Genomic DNA, 24,491 nt, shown 5'->3' with positions numbered 1-24,491 from the left:
AATTGCAGTTAGAACATTTTATTTATTCAGAATTCATTCTTTGCCTTATCCCACTTTCAGAATTTTCTGCAACTGTAGGGTTATGCTCAAACACCAACAAAGAATCCATTGACAATAAACTGAATCAATGTTTTCACCAGTCCCCTCCAACAATACACACTGCAGCTCAGGGAATAGCTATTAGAAATTCCTTAATCCACATATACATATGACAGTTAAGTAGATATTAAGCCTTATGTGGGAATATCAAAAGCTCCCATTTTTTGGATTTCCTGAGTTCTGCCACACTCCCCACTACAAGAGACGGCCTTGTATCTAGCCAGTACCTAGCAGATTGCTCCAGTAATTTACTAGCTAGGTATGAAAGAAAGGACACTCTCACCAAAATTCTCTTGTGCCATCTTAGTCATCAATAATCACCAGTAGCTATTGGATATGCCAAATTTTCTCTAGTTGAGTAGATGACATGAAAAACTATGAACTGTTACCTGAGTGAACCACAAATAAAACATTTTTGCAAAGAAGTTCATTCCTTTACCTGTTTGACATCATATGCCAGAAGAACATATTTCAAATCTGGGGAAACTGAATGTCTTGATGCTTTGAAGGTTACCTGAAAGTAAAAAGAAACAATTATTTTAAAATGTTTAATAATAGGTTAATAAGCATTTAGATATGTAAATATTAAAAATATCTCCATTATCCTCATAATACTGTAAAATAAGCACTCTCATTCACACTTTAAGTCTAAATAGTCATGCACACAGATGGACATAAAAACTTGGAAGAGCCTATATTAGACATTTCATTAAGAAAAATATTTGCCCTATATGTCCCCTACACTTTAACATTATAGACTAAGTTAATATTTTCATTATAGAAACAAAAGCAAAACATCATTGAATTTCTTCAAAGTAATCAAAATGCTTTTATATTTGCATGCTGGATTAGTCAAAAGGAAAAGAAATAGTGGCCTTCTGTGGTGTCATGATATTCTGTCTTTGCACTTTAGTTTTATCACTGGTTATATATTTATATTTTTGAAAAGACATATATTAAAGACAAAATCTCCTTAAAGAAAACTCCCAGAGTGGAGCAGATTTAGACACAAATGTTTTAATTATCTTGATTACCATATATATATATATATATGTATGTATATATATATATGGCATATACAGCTTCCCTGGTGGCTTAGACGGTAAAGAGTCCTCCTAGATGTGGGGGACCTGGGTTCAATCCCTGGATTAGGAAGATCCCTTGGAGAAGGGAATGGCTGCCCACTTCAGCATTCTTGCCTGGAGAATTCCATGCACAGAGGAGCCAGGTGGGCTACAGTCCATGGGATCGCAGAGTCGGACACGACTGAGTGACTTTCAAATTCATACAAACTTGAAATGTGTTTATATGGTATATAAACAACTATGATACAAATGTTCTATTTTGAGCCCTTAATTTTACCATTGAATAGATCTGATGTTGAAAAGAATTGAAAATAAGGTGAAGGATAAATAGAGAGTGGGGAAATTGTTTTATTTGAAGTAGAGTTTATATGTAACTTCAAATCTAGAGAAGGCAAGGAAATTGAGTTGACACATCAAAAGCCTACAAAATACAAACAAAAAAATAAACTCTATATGGATTTTAAGCAAACTAATTTTTAATGGTTTTTGCAGAGAAATACATGTATAAATAATTGTATACAGGGCAGTTCCCACAACAGTTCTCCAAGAAAAAACAAAAAAACGATGAAGTCAAGGTTTTAGTACTTACAAATTTTCAACATATTGGAAAGGATAGGAAACTCAGACTAACCAATATTTGGCAAACTGTGGTATAATAGAAATATATAGTTGGCCTTTTTTCCTGGCTCCTGACACAGAGCTTCTAAAATGCTTGGGGGACTTCCCTGGTGGTCTGATAGTTGATACTCCAGGTTTCCTCTGCAGTGGGCATGGGTTTGATCTGTTTGGAAAACTAAGAACCCATATACCCTGCAGCACCACCAGATAAATAAATAATTGAAATCTCTTAAAAATGATTTAAACAATAAAATCCGTGGAATTTCTTGAGTGATAGAAGGGTCTTTTGTTATTGATAACTAGTCCACTTTGACCATATATAATAAAAGTTAATGAGATGACTAGATATAAACATCTGAATGCAGAGTTCCAAAGAATAGCAAGAAGAGATAAGAAAGCATTCTTCAGTGATCAATGCAAAGAAATAGAGGAAAACAACAGAATGGGAAAGACTAGAGATCTCTTCAAGAAAATCAGAGATACCAAAGGAACATTTCACGCAAAGATGGGCTCGATAAAGGACAGAAATGGTATGGACCTAACAGAAGCAGAAGATATTAAGAAGAGATGGCAAGAATACACAGAAGAACTGTACAAAAAAGATCTTCACGACCCAGATAATCACAATGGTGTGATCACTGACCTAGAGCCATATATCCTGGAATGTGAAGTCCAGTGGGCCTTAGAAAGCATCACTATGAACAAAGCTAGTGGAGGTGATAGAATTCCAGTTGAGCTATTCCAAATTCTGAAAGATGATGCTGTGAAAGTGCAGCACTCAATATGCCAGCAAATTTGGACAACTCAGCAGTGGCCACAAGACTGGAAAAGCTCAGTTTTCATTCCAATCCCAAAGAAAGGCAATGCCAAGGAATGCTCAAACTACCGCACAACTGCACTCATCTCACATGCTAGTAAAGTAATGCTTAAAATTCTCCAAGCCAAGCTTCAGCAATATGTGAACTATGAACTTCCTGATGTTCAAGCTGGTTTTAGAAAAGGCAGAGGAACCAGAGATCAAATTGCCAACATCCGCTGGATCATGGAAAAAGCAAGAGAGTTCCAGAAAAACATCTATTTCTGCTTTATTGACTATGCCAAAGCCTTTGACTGTGTGGATCACAATAAACTGTGGAAAATTCTGAAAGAGATGGGAATACTAGACCACCTGACCTGCCTCTCGAGAAATTTGTATGCAGGTCAGGAAGCAACAGTTAGAACTGGACATGGAACAGCAGACTGGTTCCAAATAGGAAAAGGAGTATGTCAAGGCTGTATATTGTCACCCTGTTTATTTAACTTATATGCAGAGTACATCATGAGAAATGCTGGACTGGAAGAAACACAAGCTGGAATCAAGACTGCCAGGAGAAATATCAATAACCTCAGATATGCAGATGATACCACCCTTATGGCAGAAAGTGAAGAGGAACTAAAAAGCCTCTTGATGAAAGTGAAAGTGGAGAGTGATAAAGTTGTCTTAAAGCTCAAATTCAGAAAACGAAGATCATGGCATCCGGTCCCATCACTTTATGGGAAATAGATGAGGAAACAGTGTCAGACTTTATTTTTCTGGGCTACAAAATCACTGCAGATGGTGACTGCAGCCATGAAATTAAAAGACACTTACTCCTTGGAAGGAAATTTATGACCAACCTAGATAGCATATTCAAAAGCAGAGACATTACTTTGCCAACAAAGGTTTGTCTAGTCAAGGCTATGGTTTTTCCAGTGGTCATGTATGGATATGAGAGTTGGACTGTGAAGAAGGCTGAGTGCCAAAGAATTGATGCTTTTGAACTGTGGTGTTGGAGAAAACTCCTGAGTCCCTTGGACTGCAAGGAGATTCAACCAGTCCATTCTAAAGGAGATCAGCCCTGGGATTTCTTTGGAAGGAATGATGCTAAAGCTGAAACTCCAGTACTTTGTCCACCTCATGCGAAGAGTTGACTCATTGGAAAAGACTGATGCTGGGAGGGATCGGGGGCAGGAGGAGAAGGGGACGACAGAGGATGCGATGGCTGGATGGCATCACTGACTCGATGGACATGAGTCTGAGTGAACTCCGGGAGTTGGTGATGGACAGGGAGGTCTGGCGTGCTGCGATTCATGGGGTCGCAAAGAGTCGGACACGACTGAGCGACTGATCTGATCTGATTTGAATGAGATGACTCCATGAGGGGAGAGTGACTAGATAGCTTCTGGATGGGGGCTGGTCACCAGAAGAACCAACCACCTGATTAGAGGGGTAGAACTTTGAACCCTACTTGGAGGTCAGGGAGGGTGGTAGCACTGGAGATGAAGTTTAATCACATTGCCAGCAATTTAATCAACCAGTCCTAGCTAACAAAATCTCAGTGAAAGCCTCTGAATGATGAGATTTGTAGAAGCTTCCTTGATAATAAACATATCAGTGTAGCAGAAGAGGATGCGTCTCAACTCTGAGACAGAGTCTGTGCTTAGGACCCTTCTTCACTTAGCCTATTTACCTCTTCATCTAGCTTTTCATTTGTATTCTTTATAATAAACCAGTGATCATAACTATAGCTCTTTCTGTATCATTCTATCACATTATCAAATTGGGGGCAGTCACTGTGTCTTTAACCTGTGGGTTTTTCACTAACTCTGGGTAATTAGTATCAGAAAGAATTGAATTGTAAGTCTGTGCTGTGCTTAGTCACTCAGTGGTGTCTGACTCTGCAACACTTTGGACTGTAGCCTGCCAGGCTCCTCTGTCCATGGGATTCTCCAGGCAAGAATACTAGAGTGTGTTGCCATTTCCTCCTCCATGGTATCTTCCTGACCCAAGGATCCAGCCCACATCTCCTTGGTCTCCCGCACTGCAGGCTGATTCTTTAGCTGCTGAGCCAGGGGAAAGCACCCCCTTACACACACACCTACAGAATTGTTGAAATAACATAGTTTTTTTCATTTCTCAGCTAGATATGCTTTTCATTTTTTCAAAAAGCCATTTCAATAATAATGAAAATAACAACAAACTACAATCACAACAGAGGAGATACCATCACAATTAGTAGAGCTATCATCTATCATATTATAAGCTCTGAAATTGCTTTGAACTCTGTAGTTCTCAACACTCCTTCCATGACAAAGCTGTAAGGAAGGTATCCTCATTCTAATTTTTTCACTAACTTAGTGTACATAGAAACCATGGATATTAGCCTGTATGAAATTCAGAGTCACATAGAGAACACAAGGTCCTCTCTCTCACAGGAATGCAGTATTAGGAGGTGCACTGTTCCACAGATGAGGAGGTTCATTGTTATTTAAAAATTGGTTAAAAGGGCAATACCCATCATTCCAGTCCAATGGGAATAAGATAACTTTAATTATAACAGTTCTTAAACTTTTGTCAAGGTCACAGAGAAGTATACATCATGAAAGAATGAAGGGGGAACTCCTTTCACAAGCCCTGCACCAACAGGAGGTTCTTTTTTGTTTTCATTCCTTCTTTCTTTCCTTCCTCTCACCCTCCTTCCTTCCCTTCCTCCCTTCCTCCATCTCTCCCTCTCTTTTTTCCTTCTTTCCTCCTTCTTTCCCTCGTTCCTCCTCTCTCTCTCTTTTTTTAGAGAGCCACACTGTCTGAAGTCTGAATTCAAGAAAATCTCACCTCCCTTGTCCCCATCCACTCTCATATGATGTTGCTCACACAAATTAACTTCACACGTTCACAGGTGCATCTGAGCCCCTGGTAACAACATTTTAGTATCTTTTACAGTTCCTACAATTATCTAGTCTGGCACTTTATTAATTATCACTATACTGCCTCCAAGTTTATGCAGCACACAACCTGGGAAACATTCCAAATACCTTTTCAGAGGCCCAAGCTATAGAAACTTCTCTAAATTTAGAGAGCTGTGCACAGGTGGTGCTGCAAAGAGACTTGCTGATGATACACGTATAAGACAGACATTCTTGCTGCTTAGCTAAGGGACATGGAAATCTCAGGAAAAATCCCTCTTAGCATAAGCCATTTACGTTATCATCTGTTGCATCTGGGAGATTAATTCTTCCTAGCAGACCCCAGAGACTCCTTGGTGTATATTGACCCTAATTACAGACATTAATATAGTTCCAGTTGACTCTCAACTTGATAAGGCCTCAAATTAGCATTTTAGGAAGTTTATTATTGTCAATAATGCTATTTTGTTACCTATGTATTTAATCACTTCATTACTATTGCAATAAAAGGATGCAGAGATATTTTCTACATGTGCTTATTGGTATTATTCAGCAGTGATGCTTACTAGTGCATTTTTGGACAAAGAGCATTAAAATGCATGAACTCTGCCATCTAGGAACATTCAATTAAAGACATGCCAGGTGAGAGAAACAGAAAAACAGATATGCTGGTTGTTAATTTAACAACAATGAAAACAAGACATCTATCTGATCAAGTTGAGAAACAAATGCATGCTTTCAGGCAGCTTGGGAAGATTCTGTAGTACCTCATTCTGTATATCACTCAACTGTACCAAAACTAACTTACTGAACGTTCAAAATAAGATGAGCATCATGGTAAACACTGAAGGTGCTACAAAGTTGAAAAACAAAGTCATTGGAAATTTTCCCATCTCATACTGGGCAGGATAAGATAAGAACTGTGCTTTTCCATGATACAGCAGGAGTCCAAAATCCAAATGACTTAAAAGACTGGGTGTGTAGTGATAGAAAAGGGATGTCTGAATACACTGAGGCCAAATGGACTAGCGGGCAAGTAGCCCTTAGACTAGGTTGTTTAAAGGGGCAGTAGCCCCTTGGTTTCAATAACCATTATCATTTAAGAAATTATATACAGTAGTTCTAATATAATTCACAATAAGATTTTAAAATTATAGCCCAGTATTTTGAAATATATATGGCTACCATATTTTGCCTAGGGGCTACTAGTTTGCTAAATTTTGGTAAAGCAATAACTGCCATAAGGACAAAGGTGAGGTGGGGGTCATAGGGGCAATGCTGGGAGAGTTACAAAAAAGAATGGTATACACTTCATATACTTGGTGGTAAAGTCAGTGAAAACTTCATAATCCAGTGTTTTCCAGTTATATGAAATTGCAGACTATATTATGAGAACAATCTTCAAAAATATGCACAAAGCTTTAAAAGAGGTGTGGCCAGCCCCATGGATTAGTGCTGAATGGTGAAATTTAAATCCATGAATGGTGAAATTTAAAGCCAAGGAAGCAATAAAGTCAGATTTGAATTTAGAATAATTCCTCTGACAATTGGGTGGAAAAGAAAATGAGTTGGTTCTAATGATATCTTGAGGTCAATTAGATCTGGTAAGAGGTTCTCATTGTCATCCAGATAAGCAATGTCAAGAAGTTTAGAAAGAGCCAAGAGCATAGAAAGAAGGGGACATATGCAAGGGAGATGGTTGATAAAAACAAAATAATTTAATGACTATATTTGAAAACCAAGGAAAGAAACTACAAAACAAATATGGGTTTTCACATTTTTAATCCATGGGTTAATGTTGCTACTGCAACCTCAGTTGGGAAAAAGCAAAAAACAGGCATATTTTAAGGAAAATTTTAGACATATCAATTTTAGATAATGCTGTGGTTATAATCCCTGTGGAAACCTAACAGGGGATATTTCAGATTTTTGTGCAAAAGCCTGAAATTTAAATGAAATATTTGGGACTTTATGGAATATTACATAAAAGGTTACATCCAATGCAAATTAATTCCCAAATTAAAGGAAAAAATTATCAAACAACATGTTTTACCATGAGTGGATCAGAAACAATACAGTTATTTTGAGTAATGTTTACTATTACTTTTATTCTTTGAATGTGTTTTATTATTGTATTATTGTTCAATCTGTCCCACCTGCTGTAACAGCATCACCTCTCCCTGCTCCTTATTTGAGTTTTATTTCTCACAAAGATCATTCTAATTCTCCCCCTTTAAGCCTTTTCTGTCCTTTTCAGCACAAGCGATTCATCTGAGTCACATGTATATAATTATATGTGCAGTCCATCTCATCATTGATCACTGTTTCTGATTGCTCTTCTGGGTTGTTTGGAATCTCAATTTACATCTATTGCCACAGTAATGCCCCTATTAAGAGGCTCCATTGCAATGATTCATTCTTGTCAGAAACATTATAACTGGAGATAGAAATAGATAATGATGGTATTCCAAGTTGTCAGATATTGAATATCATGGCAAGAAATCATTAAACACAAACTTAAATGTCAGAAGTGCCAGAAAATATAAAATATGAATTTGTGTGACTTAAGGATGAGAAAAGACTAATCAAGAGGAGAAGAATCAGAGATTGAATTAAAAATAAAACAAAAGTTGGTAAGAAAGCTTGGGTACTTTAAAACTGAGAAATGTCAGATGCATAAGATCTGTACAGTTTAGGTGAATATTATTCTAGATCTTATAACATGTACGTGGTAAATATATATATATATTATATATAAAATATATGTGTTATATATAAATATAAAATATATGTGTTATATAAAATATGTGTTATATATAAAATATTTAAGTGTTAACACTCATATAAAATATATGAGTGTTAAGTTGCTTCAGTAGTGTCCAACTTTTTGTGACCCTATAGACTGTAGCCTACCAGGCTCCTCTGTCCATGGGATTCTCCAGGCAAGAACACTGGAATAGGTTGCCAGGCCCTCCTCCAGGGATCTTTCCGACCCAGGGATCAAACCTGTGTCTCTTACGTCTCTCCTGCATTGACAAGTGGGTTCTTAAACCAGTAGTGCCATCTGGGAAGTCCTAACATATGCATAGGCATCTCTATTTAACAACAACAAAAATACTGATCTAAAAACTTTAGCTGGAGAATCAACTAAGTCTTAGAGTGTAAAAGAGTACATTTTCAACAAATATAGAATGATAAAAACAAGAAAACAAGTCTTTGAGAACCGTATGGTCTTTTTTTATTTTCTGCTCTCTTCACCTCGTCCAACCAAAATGACTACACACACATAAACACAAATACCCCTTATGTTAAATTATTTGGCTATAATGTCCCTAATTATCTAATTTAATTTTAAACTGATCATTTTAATAACTGACGAAAATGCTTTGAAAAGTCATCTCTTATTCTAGAAGAAAATAAAATATTACATTTTCAAATGTTTTGAAAAAGTTTCTTTGGCAATGTAGGCTATAAGTGATTGTGAAATGAGCATAAGGAAAGATTTCAAAAAGCCAGTTGAACTTAAGTGAATGGCAGGAGAGAAATGGTTACTATGTCATTGATTAAAAGGGAAAGAGGACTGAGAGAAGGCAGAAAAGAATACAAACCAAATTGTAGTCTATTATGTGATACCAAAGATGGGCTCTCTTTCTCTGCCTAACTTCAAATAAAAGGAACAAGGAAGAGGCAAAGGGATTACCTTCTATCTTGCAGATCTAAATAAAAACATGATTGTTTGTTACCACCATAACTGTGTTTATATGCAAAGATTTAAAAAAATCAGACCATTATTGTATTTTTTAATGTTGTCTTTTCTTAGCTACCCAATTACTTAGAAGAGTGTTTGAACTATATTTCTTTGTGATATCTAGGACATTCATCTTGTATAAACATAAAATATGGTCACTCTTTTTTTCTTGGAAACTTGCATTTTATAGATACTAGAATAGTTTATTAAAATACTCAATGACGAAAATGCCATGGCACCAGTAGGTAGCTCTTAAGACTATTAAATCAGTACTTACTAACTCATGCAGAATGCCTCACATATATCTTTATTGCTCAATAAACATGAACAGCCAATTAATACTCTATTGATTTGGATCATATTCCATACACTAAAACATTTAAAAAACAATATTTTATCTTTAATAGAAGGTGACAGCTAATGGTTTCTGAGTACTATTAATAACTTAAAACAGGGACAACTAGGTGACTTAGAAAAGAATGTCAGTATTCCTCCACTCAAGAATACAATAAATTAGGAAAGTTTAAGCTGGAGAATTGAACTGTGGTGTTGGAGAAGACTCTTGAGAGTCCTTTGGACTACAAGGAGATCCAACCAGTCCATTCTAAAGGAGATCAGCCCTGGGATTTCTTTGGAAGGAATGATGCTAAAGCTGAAACTCCAGTACTTTGGCCACCTCATGCAAAGAATTGACTCATTGGAAAAGACTCTGATGCTGGGAGGGATTGGGGGCAAGAGGAAAAGGGGACGACAGAGGATGAGATGGCTGGATGGCATCACCAACTCGATGGACGTGAGTTTGAGTGAACTCTGGGAGTTGGTGATGGACAGGGAGGTCTGGCGTGCTGCGACTCATGGGGTCGCAAAGAGTTGGACACGACTGAGAGACTGAACTGAACTGAACTGAACTGAAGCTGGAGAAAGTATAGAGAGACTATAAATTACAAAATATGCAAATTATTTTTCTGAAGTCAGCTGTGCTACTCTGATTCTTCTTGTCTTAATATTTCCTAATCACAATATTTCAAACGTATTTTTTAAATGGATGCTATTATATTCAGGCAAAGAATATAACATACTAATTGTATTAAAAATACAGTAGATAGAAAAGTTATGGAATCCTAATAATATATCACATTAGGATTTCTGGATAAGTTTTCCTAATCATGGTCTAATATGATTTATTCAATATAATGTTTATAAGTTAGGTTGATTAGACTCCTCCAGTAGCAAATTACTTAAGTACAATTTTTGCTAATATTCCATTAGGTAAATATTAGAAAGAAAACTGTAGTTAATAGAGTTAATATTTTAAAATATGATATAGACATTTCAAGTATTTTTGTCAGTGATATGATTTCATATCTGACATAGGCCAGGGTATGGTTACCAAAAACTATGCAATTTTTACATTTCTAGAAAGAAAATATAAAGACCAATATTGCTTCATAAAAAAATTAACTTGGCTAAATCTTTCAATATGAGGAAAACATAGGATAATACTAATGCTGTAAAAATTAAATTTTCTTGAGACATGATCATAAGTTGGTATGACATCATTAGTTTAGCATTGCCATAAGTAATTTCAAAGAAAATAAGAGAACATAGGTTAGTAATGAAAAAGAAAATTATTTGTTGAGATTTAATGTATTCTGGTATATTCTTTAACAATATCAAGTTCGATATCTACTTTCTCTTATTTTCTATCTTTGATAAAATCATAATATATAAATAGTGTAACATTTATTTGCTGTTTTCATCTTAATAGACTTTCAATACATGGAATTAGACTAATAACTTTTCTGTCAGACCTGAGTTTGACCCCTGGGTTAGGAAGATCCCTTGGAGAAGGGAAAGGCTACCCACCCCAGTATTCTGGCCTGGAGATTTTCATGGACTGTATAGTCCAGGGGGTCCAAAGAGACGGACAAATTGAGCAACTTTCACTTTCACTTAACTAAGTGTTGTTCACAAGAGATTTAACCTGTAAAAACACAGGATGCCCAGTTAAACTTAAATATCATATACACAGCAAATATGTTATAATCTACAGAAATAATGACAAACCAGATAACAATAGGAAAATAACATAAAATAATATAATAGCCTATAAAAGTCAGTGAACTACAACTAAATGTAAATATGCATGAATCTGTAACAGAATGCTGAGGACATTTAAGTAGGATGCATAATATCATGGACCATCTGATGCCTCTATTAAAAGTTCAAAACCAACTAAGACTAAAAAAATGTGTCATTTAGGTAAACATATATATAACCAAACTGAGTTAGACATTCAACAAAAACTCAAGGATATAAAAATATTTTCCAGAGGGAATTAGTTGAAAAGTTGAGCTGCCATTTGTTCATTAAATTTCACTTTAATGTTCCAAACCTGAAAGTAATTCTTTATTTTTCACTTTATTAGAAATGCCTATTAATAGAAAGTGAGAAATGCGTGGGTTGTAGGGTGTGTGAATGTTTTACTTCACACAAAATGCCAAACTGTTACCCAAAGTAAAAACACAAATTACCCTCCTGTCAGCAATGATTAAGAGGCCCTGTTTTCCACATTCTTTTCAATTCTTGGGGACGTCAGAGTTAAACTTTGCCAGTGGGATAGGTACAGAATACTATCTCTTTCTTGACTATCCTTTTTCTGTTTGTAAATTATGTTAAGTATTTATTTATTTATCAATGATATGTGTTTCTGTGTTTCTTTTGTGAACTGTGTTTTTATATTTTTAGCTTATTTTTTCAATTAAATAGGAAGAGTTGTTATATTAATTACACACTAATATTTTTCAACTAACTAATGATCTTCACAGATTATAATAGATACAGGATACAAATAACAAAAACCATAGAATATGACAATTCGGAGGCAGAATCTGAATATGCAACTCATATGAAAAACCAAAGAGTAACAAGATTCAGGTTTTCAGTTTTGAACAAAGTGTTTCTTGAGTATATTAACAGATGTATTATTTCTCCTCCTGCTCTGGAATCATAATAAGTTGATTCTCCACTTCCTTCTTTTTCAGTATCCATTTAATAAGCAGATATAATATAAATGGCCCTAATCTGCCAAATCAAAGGACAATAGTAAAAGAAAAGAGTAATTTCAGATTTACGTCCGTGGTGACACAGAACTTTCTGCTTACTTGGGGATAGAAAAATGTCCTGTAATCAAAGCAAATCCCATGGAATGACAATAAGGAACAATTAGAGGCTACCTCCTGATCAATGTCTTGAGCCTAAATTCCAAGATCTAAAGAAACAGTTTTTTATATCATCTAATAGTCTCAATTGGAAACACTTCTGGATCTCCTCAACTGTGCTTAGCAGCTGTTATGCATGCACCAAAAAAAAAACACTGCTAAGTCACTTCAGTCGTGTCTGACTCTGTGCGACCCCATAGATGGCAGCCCACCAGGCTCCCGGTCCCTGGGATTCTCCAGGCAAGAACACTGGAGTGGGTTGCCATTTCCTTCTCCAATGCATGAAAGTGAAAAGTGAAAGTGAAGTCACTCAGTCGTGTCCGACCCTCCGCGACCCCATGGACTGCAGCCTACCAGGCTCTTCCGCCCATGGGATTCTCCAGGCAAGAGTACTGGAGTGGGATGCCATAAGCATAGATAGAAAAATGAATTGTCATTTACTAATTTTGCATTTTAATGACCAAAATCCATGTTACTTCTTGCATTGTCCCCTTTATCAGAAATGTTTATTAATAGCTTCAATATTTTTAACAAAATGTATAGAATGCAAAGATCAATTCTTTTTTCTTTTTAACACATTTTCAGGGTTACATTAAGCTCAAAGCATGAAGAGTGTGTTCAGTTTGCCTATTTCTTTTTTTAGTATTAATTTTATTTCACTTTGACAACTGAGAGAAAAATTAAGGTATATACTTCTAACACTTTATAGGGCAGCTGATTGTTTTGTTAAATAAATATTTAAAGTTAAATGAGGTCATTATAGACATTTACTCGCGAATCCTCCCATTGCTCTTCCTTCACTAATACTTGTGATTCATTCCTTCTTCCACCAGTTAATGACAGATACAGGTCCTTGGAAAAGAAACTGATGCTGGGAAAGATTGAAGGCAAGAGGAGAAGAGGACAGCAGAGGATGAGATGCTTAGATGGTATCACCAACTCAATAGACACGAGTTTGAGTAAGCTCCAGGAGTTGGTGATGGACAGGGAAGCCTGGCATGCTGCAGTCCATGCGGTCACAAAAAGTTGGACATGACTGAGCCACTGAACTGAATTGAACTGAATAAGACCTATGTAATACAAAAAAACTTTCACTGAACTTTCTAGATGGTGGTGAATGAATCATTCCAGTATGATTCAAGGTAAGTAGAAATATTTAAAGTTTTGCCACATGGGTGTCACTTCTAAGTCCCAATTTTAAAAACTTATGAAAAGGAATTCATAGACAAAATGAATCGATTGTCAATGCACATATGACAAAATAATGCTCAGTCTCACTCATAATTAAATAACCACAAATCCATATAAAATTAATTACTATTTTTCATCAGCCAAAGTGATAATGGTTAACATGTTGGCAATACTTAGTGATGGCCAGAGTAGATTAACAGGCAGTATCATATAACATTGGTGGACTTGCTTACCACAATTTAATACTGTCTATTAAATTTCAAATAAACTTTTTTTTTTAACATACTGCTATGAATTTAGCCCACAAATATATTTCAAAGATGACTGTCAAGTATATTTACAGGAATATAATAGGAAATGAATATATGGTAGTACATTATGCAAGGGAATTCTATGAACTCACTAAATCATATCAGAGGGAAAAAAAAGGCATCATAAAAAAAGATCTTCAATTTATACTATTAAGTGGATGAAAAAGGTAATCATCCATGCTGTGGAAATTAACACTTACACACATAAATATATACATATTTGAGATATATTGTTTATGTACAGATCATAGACACATTTCTGGAGAAATTTATGATAGGTGCAAATATCTTGGATGGCATCACTGATTCAATGGACAAGAGTTTGAGCAAGCTCTGGGAGTTGGTGATGGAGAGGGAAGCCTGGCATGCTGCAGTCTATGGGATCACAAAGAGTAGAACATGACTGAGGAACTAAACTGAACAAATAGATACATTGCTACCCTCAAAATGTAATATTGAGGGAAAATTTTATCTTTATTAAGTATGGGAATATCAGACCACCTTACCTTCCTCCTGCAAAACCTGTATGCAGTTCAAGAAGCAACAGTTAGAACCAGACAGAACAAAAGACTGGTTCCAAATTGGGAAAGGAGTACATCAAGGCTGCATTGTCACCCTGCTTATTTAACTTATATGCAGAGTACATCATTTGAAATGCCAGGCTGAATGAAGCACAAGCTGGAATCAAGATGGCAGGAAGAAATATTAATAACTTCAGAAATGCAGATGAAACCACCCCTTATGGCAGAAAGTGAAGAGGAACTAAAGAGCACCTTGATGAAGGTAAAAGAGGAGAGTGAAAAAGCTGGCTTAAAACGCAACATTCAAAAAACGAAGATCATGGCATTTGGTCCCATCACTTTATTGCAAATAGATGGGGAACAATGCAAACAGTGAGAGACTATTTTCTTGGGCTCCAGAATCACTGCAGATGGTTACTGCAGTCAGGAAATTAAAAGAGGCTTGCTCTTCGGAAGAAAAGCTATGACAAACCTAGACAGCATATTAAAAAGCAGAGACATTACTTTGCCAACAAAGATCCATCTAGTCAATGATGTGGTTTTTCCAGTAGTTATGTATGGATGTGAGAGTTGAACTACAAAGAAGGCTGAGTGCTGAAGAATTGATGCTTTTGAACTGTGGTGTTGGAGAAGACACTTGAGAGTCCCTTGGACTGCAAGGAGATCAAACCAATCAATCCTGAATATTCATTGGAAGGACTGATGCTGAAGTTGAAGCCAATACTTTGGACACCTGATATGAAGAGCTGATTCATTAGAAAAGATCTAGATGCTGGGAAAGATTGAAGGCAGGTGAAGAGGGGATGACAGAGGGCGAGATGGTTCAATGGTATCACTGACTCAAGGGACATGAGTTTCACCAAGCTCCAGGAGATGGTGAAGGACAAGGGAAGCCTGGCGTTCTGTAGTCCACACAACTGAGCAACTGAACAACAACAATAATACCAGAACTTTCTATGATAATGGAAAGGCTCAGTATGAGCATTATCCAAATTGGTAGCCACTGGTTACACTTGGATATTGAATGTTTGAAATGTGACTGTTGTAACTAAAAAATAGAGTTTTTAACTTTATTAGATTTTAAATAGTCATATGTGGCTAGTGACCGTCTTATTGGATAAGCCAATATACTGTATATATTTTCCAACCATATTTTCACTATGTCATCTTTAAAATGTCAATGAGGAAGACAAAAAGTAATATATTCTTTATATTAATTTTACAAAATATCAATTGTTAATATTTAATGAACACATATAAATTATGAGACAAAGAATAAGAAGAAAGCCATATGACTGTAAAAACAATATTACACTAAATGAGAGATTGTAAAAATAAATGCTTTGTTCCCAAAAAACAGAACTAACAATGTGAATTTATTTGCCTTCTTTTTTTTTTTACTAAATATATAAGTATATATAAAGCTGTAAGATTATCTATATAAACTGAATTTGTATTTACTATTACTTTTGGTAAGAATAGAATATGTAGATGGAACGTGCGTGCTTGTATGCTCAGTTGCTTCAGTCGTGCCTATTGCTTCAGACTCTTTGCGAACCCTATAAACTGTAGCCCACCAGGCTCCTCCATCCATGGGATTCTCCAGGCAAGAACACTTTAGGGGGTTGCCATGCCTTTCTCCAGGGGATATTCCCAACCAAGGGGTTGAACTGACATCTTTTAGTCTCCTACGTTGGCAGGCAGATTCTACCATTGGCTCCACCTGAGAAGTCCAAATGGAACATACCTCAACATAAAAAAGGACATTTATGACAAACCCACATCATACGTAACAGTGTAAATTGGAAAGCTTTTCCTCTAAAATCAGGAATAAAACAAGAATGCCAACACTCACTTCTAATTAACATAGTATTGGAAATCCTAGCCACATCAATCAGGCAAGAAAAAGTGCCCAAACTGGAATGGAAGGAATAAAACTGTCACTATTTGCAGATGGCATGAGCCTGTATATAGAAAGCCCTGAAATATTCACCAAAAAAATTTAGAGCTAGTAAATAAATGCAGTAAGGCTGTAGGATATAAGAATAATACACAGAAATCTGTTGCTTTTCTATATACAAATATGAACTAAAGGAAACAGAAAGCAAGAAAGCAATCCCATTTAAAAATCACATCAAAAAGAATACAATACTGAGGAAAAAAACTTAACCAAGGACTTGAAAGACCTACACTGTGAAAAGTATAAAACACTGATAAAGAAAATTGAAAATGATACAAAGAAATGAAAAAATATCCAATGTTCAAGGATCAGAAGAATTAATATTGTTAAAATTCCCATACTACCCAAAGCAATTTACAGATTTAATGGAATCCCTATCAGAATATCCATGACATTTCTCACAGAACTAAAACATATAATCCTATAATTTATATGGAACTACAAAAGACCTCAAATTGCCAAAGCAATCTTGAGAAAAAAATACAAAGCAGCAATAGCCAAGTTCCCTGATTTCAGACTATACTACAAAGCTATAGTAATGAAAATAACATATGCTGACACATAAGTAGACACACACATCCATGGAATGGAATACACAGCCCAGAAAGAAACCCACAAACTTATGGTCAATTAATCAACAACAAAGGAGGCAAGAATAGGCAATGGAGAAAAGACAGCTTTTTCAATAAGTGGTGCTGGGAAAACCAAACAGTTACATATGAAAGAATGAAAGTAGAATATTTCCTCATACCATATACAAACATAAACTCAAGATGGATTAAAGACCTCAATGCAAGACCCATAACCACCTGGAAGAAAATATAGGCAGATATATAATTTCTTTGATGGAAATTATAGCAATATTTCTTAGGGAATCTGTCTCCTCAGGCAAAGGAAACAAAAGCAAAAATAAACAAATGGGACCTAATTAAACTTAAAAGCTTTCAGACACCAAATAAAAGCACTAACAAAATGAAAAGGCAATCTACCGAATGGGTGAAAATATTTGCAAATGACATGACTGATAGGAGTTAATATCCAAAATATATTTACTGTGTATTTGGCCTTACTAAGGAAGTTTTTCCTTTCATAATGTTCATGTTTCTCGTTGAGACCTTTTCTTTTTCACTTAGATTAGTCTCATTAACACTTTTTGTAAAGCTGGCTTGGTGATGCTATAGTTCTAACTTCTGCTGTCTAAAATTTTTGATCTCTCCTTCAAGTTTGAATGAAACTGTTGCTGGGTAGTTTCCTTGGTTGTAGATTTTTCACTTGTATTACTTTAAATATATTCTGCCACCCTTCCTACCTGCAGAGTTTCTGCTGAAATAACTAAGAGCCTAGTAAGAGTTGCCATGCACATAACTTGTTCTTTGCCTCTGCTGTTTTTAATATTCCTCTCTTTAACTTCGCCATTTTAGTTTCAGTGTGTCTTAATGTGGTTCTCTTTGGGTTTATCCTGTTTGAGACTGTGTTTCCTGGATGTGGGTGTCTGATTCCTTTCTCAGGTTACGGAAGTTTTAAGCTATCATGTCCTCAGACCTGTCCTTTGACCCTTTCTCTAATTCTTCTTCTTTAGGACCCCTATAACATCAATGGTACTATGCTTAACATTGTACCAGAGGCCTCTTAAACTGTCCTTATTTCTTTTTTATCTCTTTTTTTTTCTTTTTTCTTTTCATCCTTAGTGGTTTCCACTACTCAGTCTTCCTACTTGTTGATCTGTTCCTCTGCATCACTTAACTTATGGTTTATTCCTTTTAGTGTATTTTTTTCAGTACTATATTCTTCATCTCTATTTGGTTCTTCTTTATATTGGATTACCCAGAAAGTTTGTTAGGGTTTTCCCATAACATTTTTCTAAAAAACCCAAATGTTCTGGCCAATCCAGTACTTTCGTACACTGTTAAAACGTCTAACTTTTCATTCTTCATCAATTCTTCTCTCAAGTTTGTTGATTATTGTAATTATCTTGAACTCTTTATCTATTAGACCATATATCTCTATCCACTTCACTCAGTTCCTCTGGGGTTCTGTCTTGTTCTTTTGTTTAGAACTTGTTCCTCTGTTACTTTGCCCATTTCCCTAATTTGCTGTTTCTCTTTCTAGTATGTTGGTTAGGTTTCCTGACCTTGGAAAGTTGCAAAAGTGGCCTTGGAAGTGGTCTTTTGTAGGAGGTAGACATCCTGCATCTCAGCAGCACATTCCCCTCTGGTCATTGGAGCTCTATGCTCTTGGGGTGCCCCTATGTGGGCTATGTGGGTCCTTCTCTCATGGTGGCCTACTTTAGGCAGTATGGTAAGTGTGCTAGCCCTTGGTATGATTGGTTGCCAGTCCCCTGTCTTGTACAAAAGACTGACAGCCACTGTGGAGCCCAGTCACATGGTGGCTGGCTGTGGAATCCAGTGCTAGTGCTGGCATACTCCAGGGCAGTGCTAGGTTCTAGGCGGATGGCTTTAGGGCTTTTGGCTTTCTTGGATTTAGTGTTGGCCTGCTGGTGGGTTAGGCTGGTTCCTTACATGACTGGCCACAGGTTCTAGGGTATCCCAAAGCTGGTACTGGTCATTGGAGAGTGGGGCAGCTGGCAGAGGAGTACAAAGTGCTCACCCATCATGGATAAAGCCAGGTCCAAGGGCTAGTGCCATCTGCTGGAAGACTGAGCTGGGTCCTAGGGTGTTGGTGTTGAACTGCTAGTGAATGAGGCTGACCACAAAGTTAGAACTGGATGGCTGCTGGGAGGGCCCAGGGCCCAGAAGGTTCTAGGGACCATTCATGCCCACCGATGGATAAAGCAGTGTCCCATGGTCTCTGGCTGCAGGGCCCTCCTGGGGGTCGTTGATCTAGTACCTGTGTACTGATTTATGAGTATTCTTCATGGACCCTGTGGTGGACAGGGTCCTCTCCAGGGCTGGTATGGGCTCAAGAAGTCTCAAGGCAGCCTGCCTGCTGGTAGGTGGGACTGCCTCCCTGCCCAGCTGGTTGCTTGTCCTGAGGGGTTCCAGTACTGGTATCTATGGGCTGGTAGGTGGGGGCAAGCCAGGGTCTTGTTTAAAAAAGCTAGAGGGAAGATTCCAAGATGTCCTTTGATAGCATCAGTATCCACCTGGTAGAAGGAGCTCCCCAAAATGGCCCTTGCCAGTACCTATATCCTCAGAGTGAGCTCCAGTTGCCTCCTGCCTCTCCAGGAGACTCTCAAAAGATCAGCAGATAGGTCTGACCTAGGATCCCCTCAAACTACTGCTTCTGCCCTGGGTCCCACAATGTTTGCGATTTTGTCTATGTATGCGCTTTGTAAGTGAAGTCCTATGCTCCACAGTCCTCTGGATCTCCTAAAGTAAGCTCCTCTGAATTTCACACATATGTTTTGCATAAATGTATAAATAAACCCATACATTTTGGTGGCTCTACTTTTTGCTTTAGTACCACCAGGCTGGAGAGCCCAGTGTTGGACTCAGATTCCTTTCTCATTGGGAAGAATTTCTGCATTTGTAATTATTCTCTCATTTGTGGATCATTCTCCTGGAGGAATGGGTCTGGAATATACGCTATAACTCTGCCCTTCCTACCTGTCTTGTTGTGGTTCCTTCTTTATATCCTTTCTTGTGGAAGATCTTTTCTAGTAGATTCTGGTCTCTCTCATCAGTGCTTGTTCAATAAATAATTGTAACTTTGATATGCCCATGAGAGAAGGTGAACTTAGGGTTTTAATACTCTACCATCTTTGTATGCTTTACCTGAAGCTAGACTTTTAACAAATAAGTTTTCCATGATTATAGCCAGTATGTGAAACCATCTGGCTGATCAGAAGTTTCCAAAAACTTTACTTTATTTCAAATCTTAAGAGGTGACATTTTGGTTATCTTTATCTAACAATTATTTGCTTGTAACATTGTTTTTTGTCTTTTGGTTTTTTTTCATCAGGTAGCTCTTTACTCTATCATGGATAGAAAATAAGTTCCTTAATTTCTTGGTGGTAAAAAGATTTGTATCTATCTCCTACCCCAAATGCTCAGTGGCAGAATAAGTGAATATTAAACAAAAATAATACAGTGGTATGCAAATCAACTGATGCTATCTCTATGCATGGTAAGTCCAAAAATTTCTCTTGGTTCTAGTCAAATCTATTTCATATTGATCTATAAATAAACAGTTGTGAGGCAGGCGATAGATGGACCCCAGGCTGAGCAGCTGGAGTTTCTCGCCTGTAGACAGATACTCCAAAATAGCAGGAGGGAGGAGAGGCTAAGCCCAGCCCAGATAAGAGATAAAGGATGACATATTCCTCATTCTCAAAGTCAGAGACATTCCTGAATACATAGAACGTGTAAAGACCAGCTCCTTGAAGAACCATAATGGAGGGGGTACCACCCCATAGTAAGTGACAGACTTTTCGCTAGTGTCCATCTTGGCAGAGAAATGCACACACATATGGGAAGACCCTCATATACAGACCTTCAATACAGAATCAGAACCAGACAAAGCAAGATAACTGGCCAAAGGTAACCTGGAAGAAATGACCTGTGTAAGTGATTAATCAAAAAAGTAAGAGAGTTCTAGAAAAATATCTACTTCTGCTTTATTGACCACCAAAGCCTTTGACTGTTTGGATGACAACAAACTGTGGAAAATTCTTAAAGAGATGGGAATACCAGACCACCTGACCTGCCTCCTGAGAAATCTGTGGGCAGGTCAAGAAGCAACAGTTAGAACTGGACATGGAAAAACAAACTGGTTCCAAACAGGGAAAGGTGTACATCAAGGCTCTGTAGTGTCACCCTGCTTATTTAATTTATAAGCAGAGTACATCATGAGAAATACCAGGCTGGATGAAGCACAAGCTGGAATCAAGATTATTGGGAGAAATATCAGTGACCTCATATATGCAGATGACACCACCCTTATGGCAGAAAGTGAAGAACTAAAGAGCCTCTTGATGAAAGTGAAAGAGGAGAGTGAAAAGGTAGGCTTAAATCTCAACATTCAGAAAACTAAGATCATGACATCCGGTTCAATCACTACACGGCAAATAGATGAAACAATGGAAGTCTGTCAGAGACAGACTTTATTTTTTGGGGTTCCAAAATCACTGCAGATAGTAACTGCAGCCTTGAAATTAAAAGATGCTTGCTCCTTAGAAGAAAAGCTATGACCAACCAAGATAGCATATTAAAAAGCAGAGAGAGACATTACTTTGCCAACAAAGATCCATCTAGTCAAATCTATGATTTTTCCAGTAGTCATGTATGGATGTGAGAGTTGGAATATAGAGAAAGCTGAGTACCGAAGAATTGATGCTTTTGAACTGTGGTGTTGGAGAAGACTCTTGAGAGTCCCTTGGACCGCAAAGAGATCCAACCAGTCCATCCTAAAGGAAATCAGTCTTGAATATTCATTGGAAGGACTGATGCTGAAGCTGAAACTCCAATACTTTGGCCACCTGATGTAAAGAACTGACTCATTTGAAAACATGCTGATGTTGGGAAAGATTGAAGGCAGGAGGAAAAGGGGACAACAGAGCATGAGATGGTTGGATGGCATCACTGACTCTATGGACATGAGTTTGAATAAGCTCCGGGAATTGATGATGGACAGGGAAGCCTGGCTTGCTCCTTCCCACAGGGTCGCAAAGAGCAGACATGACGGAGTGGCTGAACTGAAGTGAACTGAAGTGATTCAAACTACCACAAAGGTGTGACTATCTCTGAGCCTCCCCCTAAGTCTATCCACATATACTCTTTTCCTCGAATACGCACTTTACTTGTTTCACTGCTTCCCATTTCTATGTGAAAATTCAGTTCTACACAGCAGTGGGCCAGGGCCTTGTCAATTGTCCCTGCTGGTCTAGTGGCTAGGATTCAGGACTCTCACTGCCACAGTCAGACTTCAATCTCTGGCCAGGAAACCAAATCCTGCTTCAAGCTGCTGCAGGCTGAGCCTGGACCAAAACATATGCAGGTCACATTCCTTGGAATCATTAAAATATATGAATTTCCCCTCTCTGCTTTAGGCTATTTTAATAGCATATTTTTAAAAGCTTACAGATATCTTACAGATATTCCATGTCTCTTCCAATATTAGTACATAAGCTGTCTCTTTAAAAAAAGAAATCTTAATAATGTTTAAGCATATGGCTTGGAATCGTGCTTTCAATTCCTTTCTAATGTCAAACAAAGATTTGATAGAACTATTTATGAATACTGGTGTTTTCTGCCAAGACCACTGGCAATATTCAAATTATTGACAATAGAAAGAATACAGCTAATACTTATGAAACGTTTTCATAATTATGACACTGTGAATTAGCTTTGTTTGAAATAGTTCTGGGTTTATGAGATAACATTTCCAAACACTTAGAAATGATTAAGAGCAGTTTGGGGGCTAAATCATTTCTTTCACATAACTCCTTTTCAAAAAGCTATATACCCTTTAATTTCTTCTTTCATTACAAATCTACCTATCTTCAAAACAAAAGAATGCCTTAAGACAACTATTTCAGGAAAATTATTTGCTTTTGTTTTATTTTGACAGTCAGGGTCAATATTATTTTTAATCATAGTGTCTGCTGTATATGATTACACAGCTAATCATATTCATATTTAAAATATATATAAGAGAACTGACAGTATGGTGTCATCTTAATTTTTAAAATAAATTGACAGTCACATTTTTTAAAAATATATCTTATTAAACAAAAGGCTATTCTGCTTTCACATTTTAAGTAATTTTTTTTTCAATTGCTTTGGTACACTTTTATTACAAAGATTTTTATAGACATCTAATCCAATTAATTATAATTGTAATTAAAGTATCACTAATTGTTCAATGAAAAAAAATGAAACTGCAGTATGAATAAAATTTTTATGCTCCGATAGATTTTTTTCCCAAGAGAATAGCCTGAGAGAGAAAATATATCTAGAACTTAGCCTAGTATGCACTTTAAAACACAACTGTGTTTAATAATGCTATCTTGGAGTTAGGAGGAGGAAATGATTAAATGAGTACCTTTGAATTTATCTGGAATCATGGTAATTTGTATTTTTTGTTTGCAGATCTAAGTTAACTAGTTGCAAATATAAGCCACATTCCAATCCTTATCCTCACCCTCCTCTGTTGAATTCTGACACCTCCAGGACTTATAAATTGCTTAAGTATCTGTGCTGTGAGATAAATGTCTTTAGGGATCCTATGAATCTTAGAAGATCAGTAAATTTGAATATTTGTTAAATATTACTTAGTGGTAATTAAGAATCATGACTAACTACAGAAGAGTAGAAAAAGACCTCAAAAGGATTTTTAAAAGATTAAACATACAAGCATAATGATAAAATGTTATTAATCAGCACATGGAGAAAACCACAATGAGATGGGATTGGTATGAAGTACCAACAGCAGAAGGGAACAATAACCAAAAATGTTTGTTTGTTTTGTTTCTTTTTTGATGCACCAAAGAGACTAATAAAGCAAGGAATAAATTCTGGGGGAAAAAAAAAAAAGGATAATTAACAACCAGTAGAAGACCTCGTTTGGAGAAGGAAATGGCAACCCACGTCAGTATTCTTGCCTGGGAAATCCCATGGACAGAGGAGCCTACTGGGCTACAGTCCATGGGGTTGCAAGAGTTGGACATGATTGAGTGATTAAACTACCTACCTGCCTAACTAGAAGACCTCATTAACCTGTGTAAGGGGATGATCAATATGGGAAAGTCACACACCAGATATTCAGGTATTAAGAGTCTATTCTTAAATGCTTGACCACTAAAGGCCTATACCCATCCTCATCAAAAATATTACTTTATAATAAAGGAAACAAAATACAAAATGCATTTAAGTTTCTTCTCCAAACTAGTCTTATTGAAATTAACTTGCATTGACTTAAATCAGCAAATCATTAGCTGCCATCATTACCAATTTCTGCTTTCTACCCCCTGGCCTATTTCCTACTGATGCCTTCTTTCCCACTGATTAAAACATCTCTCAATGATTCCTTAGCCTCTTCTCTAATATCCCAGAGGACCACCAAAATAAGAAACAAT

General features: G+C 36.8%; 1 protein-coding gene across 3 annotated transcripts in view; it reads right to left on the bottom strand.

Annotated features, from left to right (window-relative positions):
* Positions 1 to 24,491, bottom strand: part of DPP10 (dipeptidyl peptidase like 10) — a 1,635,137-nt gene that overhangs the window by 366,154 nt on the left and 1,244,492 nt on the right. For all 3 annotated transcript variants that reach the window (NM_001435101.1, NM_001078070.3, NM_001435102.1), the window contains exon 5: positions 539 to 613. In NM_001435101.1, coding sequence (NP_001422030.1) covers positions 539 to 613 — 75 coding nt within the window. The remainder of the gene's footprint in view (positions 1 to 538; positions 614 to 24,491) is intronic.

Source organism: Bos taurus, chromosome 2 (genome assembly GCF_002263795.3).
Source record: "Bos taurus isolate L1 Dominette 01449 registration number 42190680 breed Hereford chromosome 2, ARS-UCD2.0, whole genome shotgun sequence".
NCBI lineage: Eukaryota > Metazoa > Chordata > Mammalia > Artiodactyla > Bovidae > Bos > Bos taurus.
Note: the sequence above shows the minus strand (reverse complement) of the source record. Positions and strands in the feature narration are given on the sequence as shown.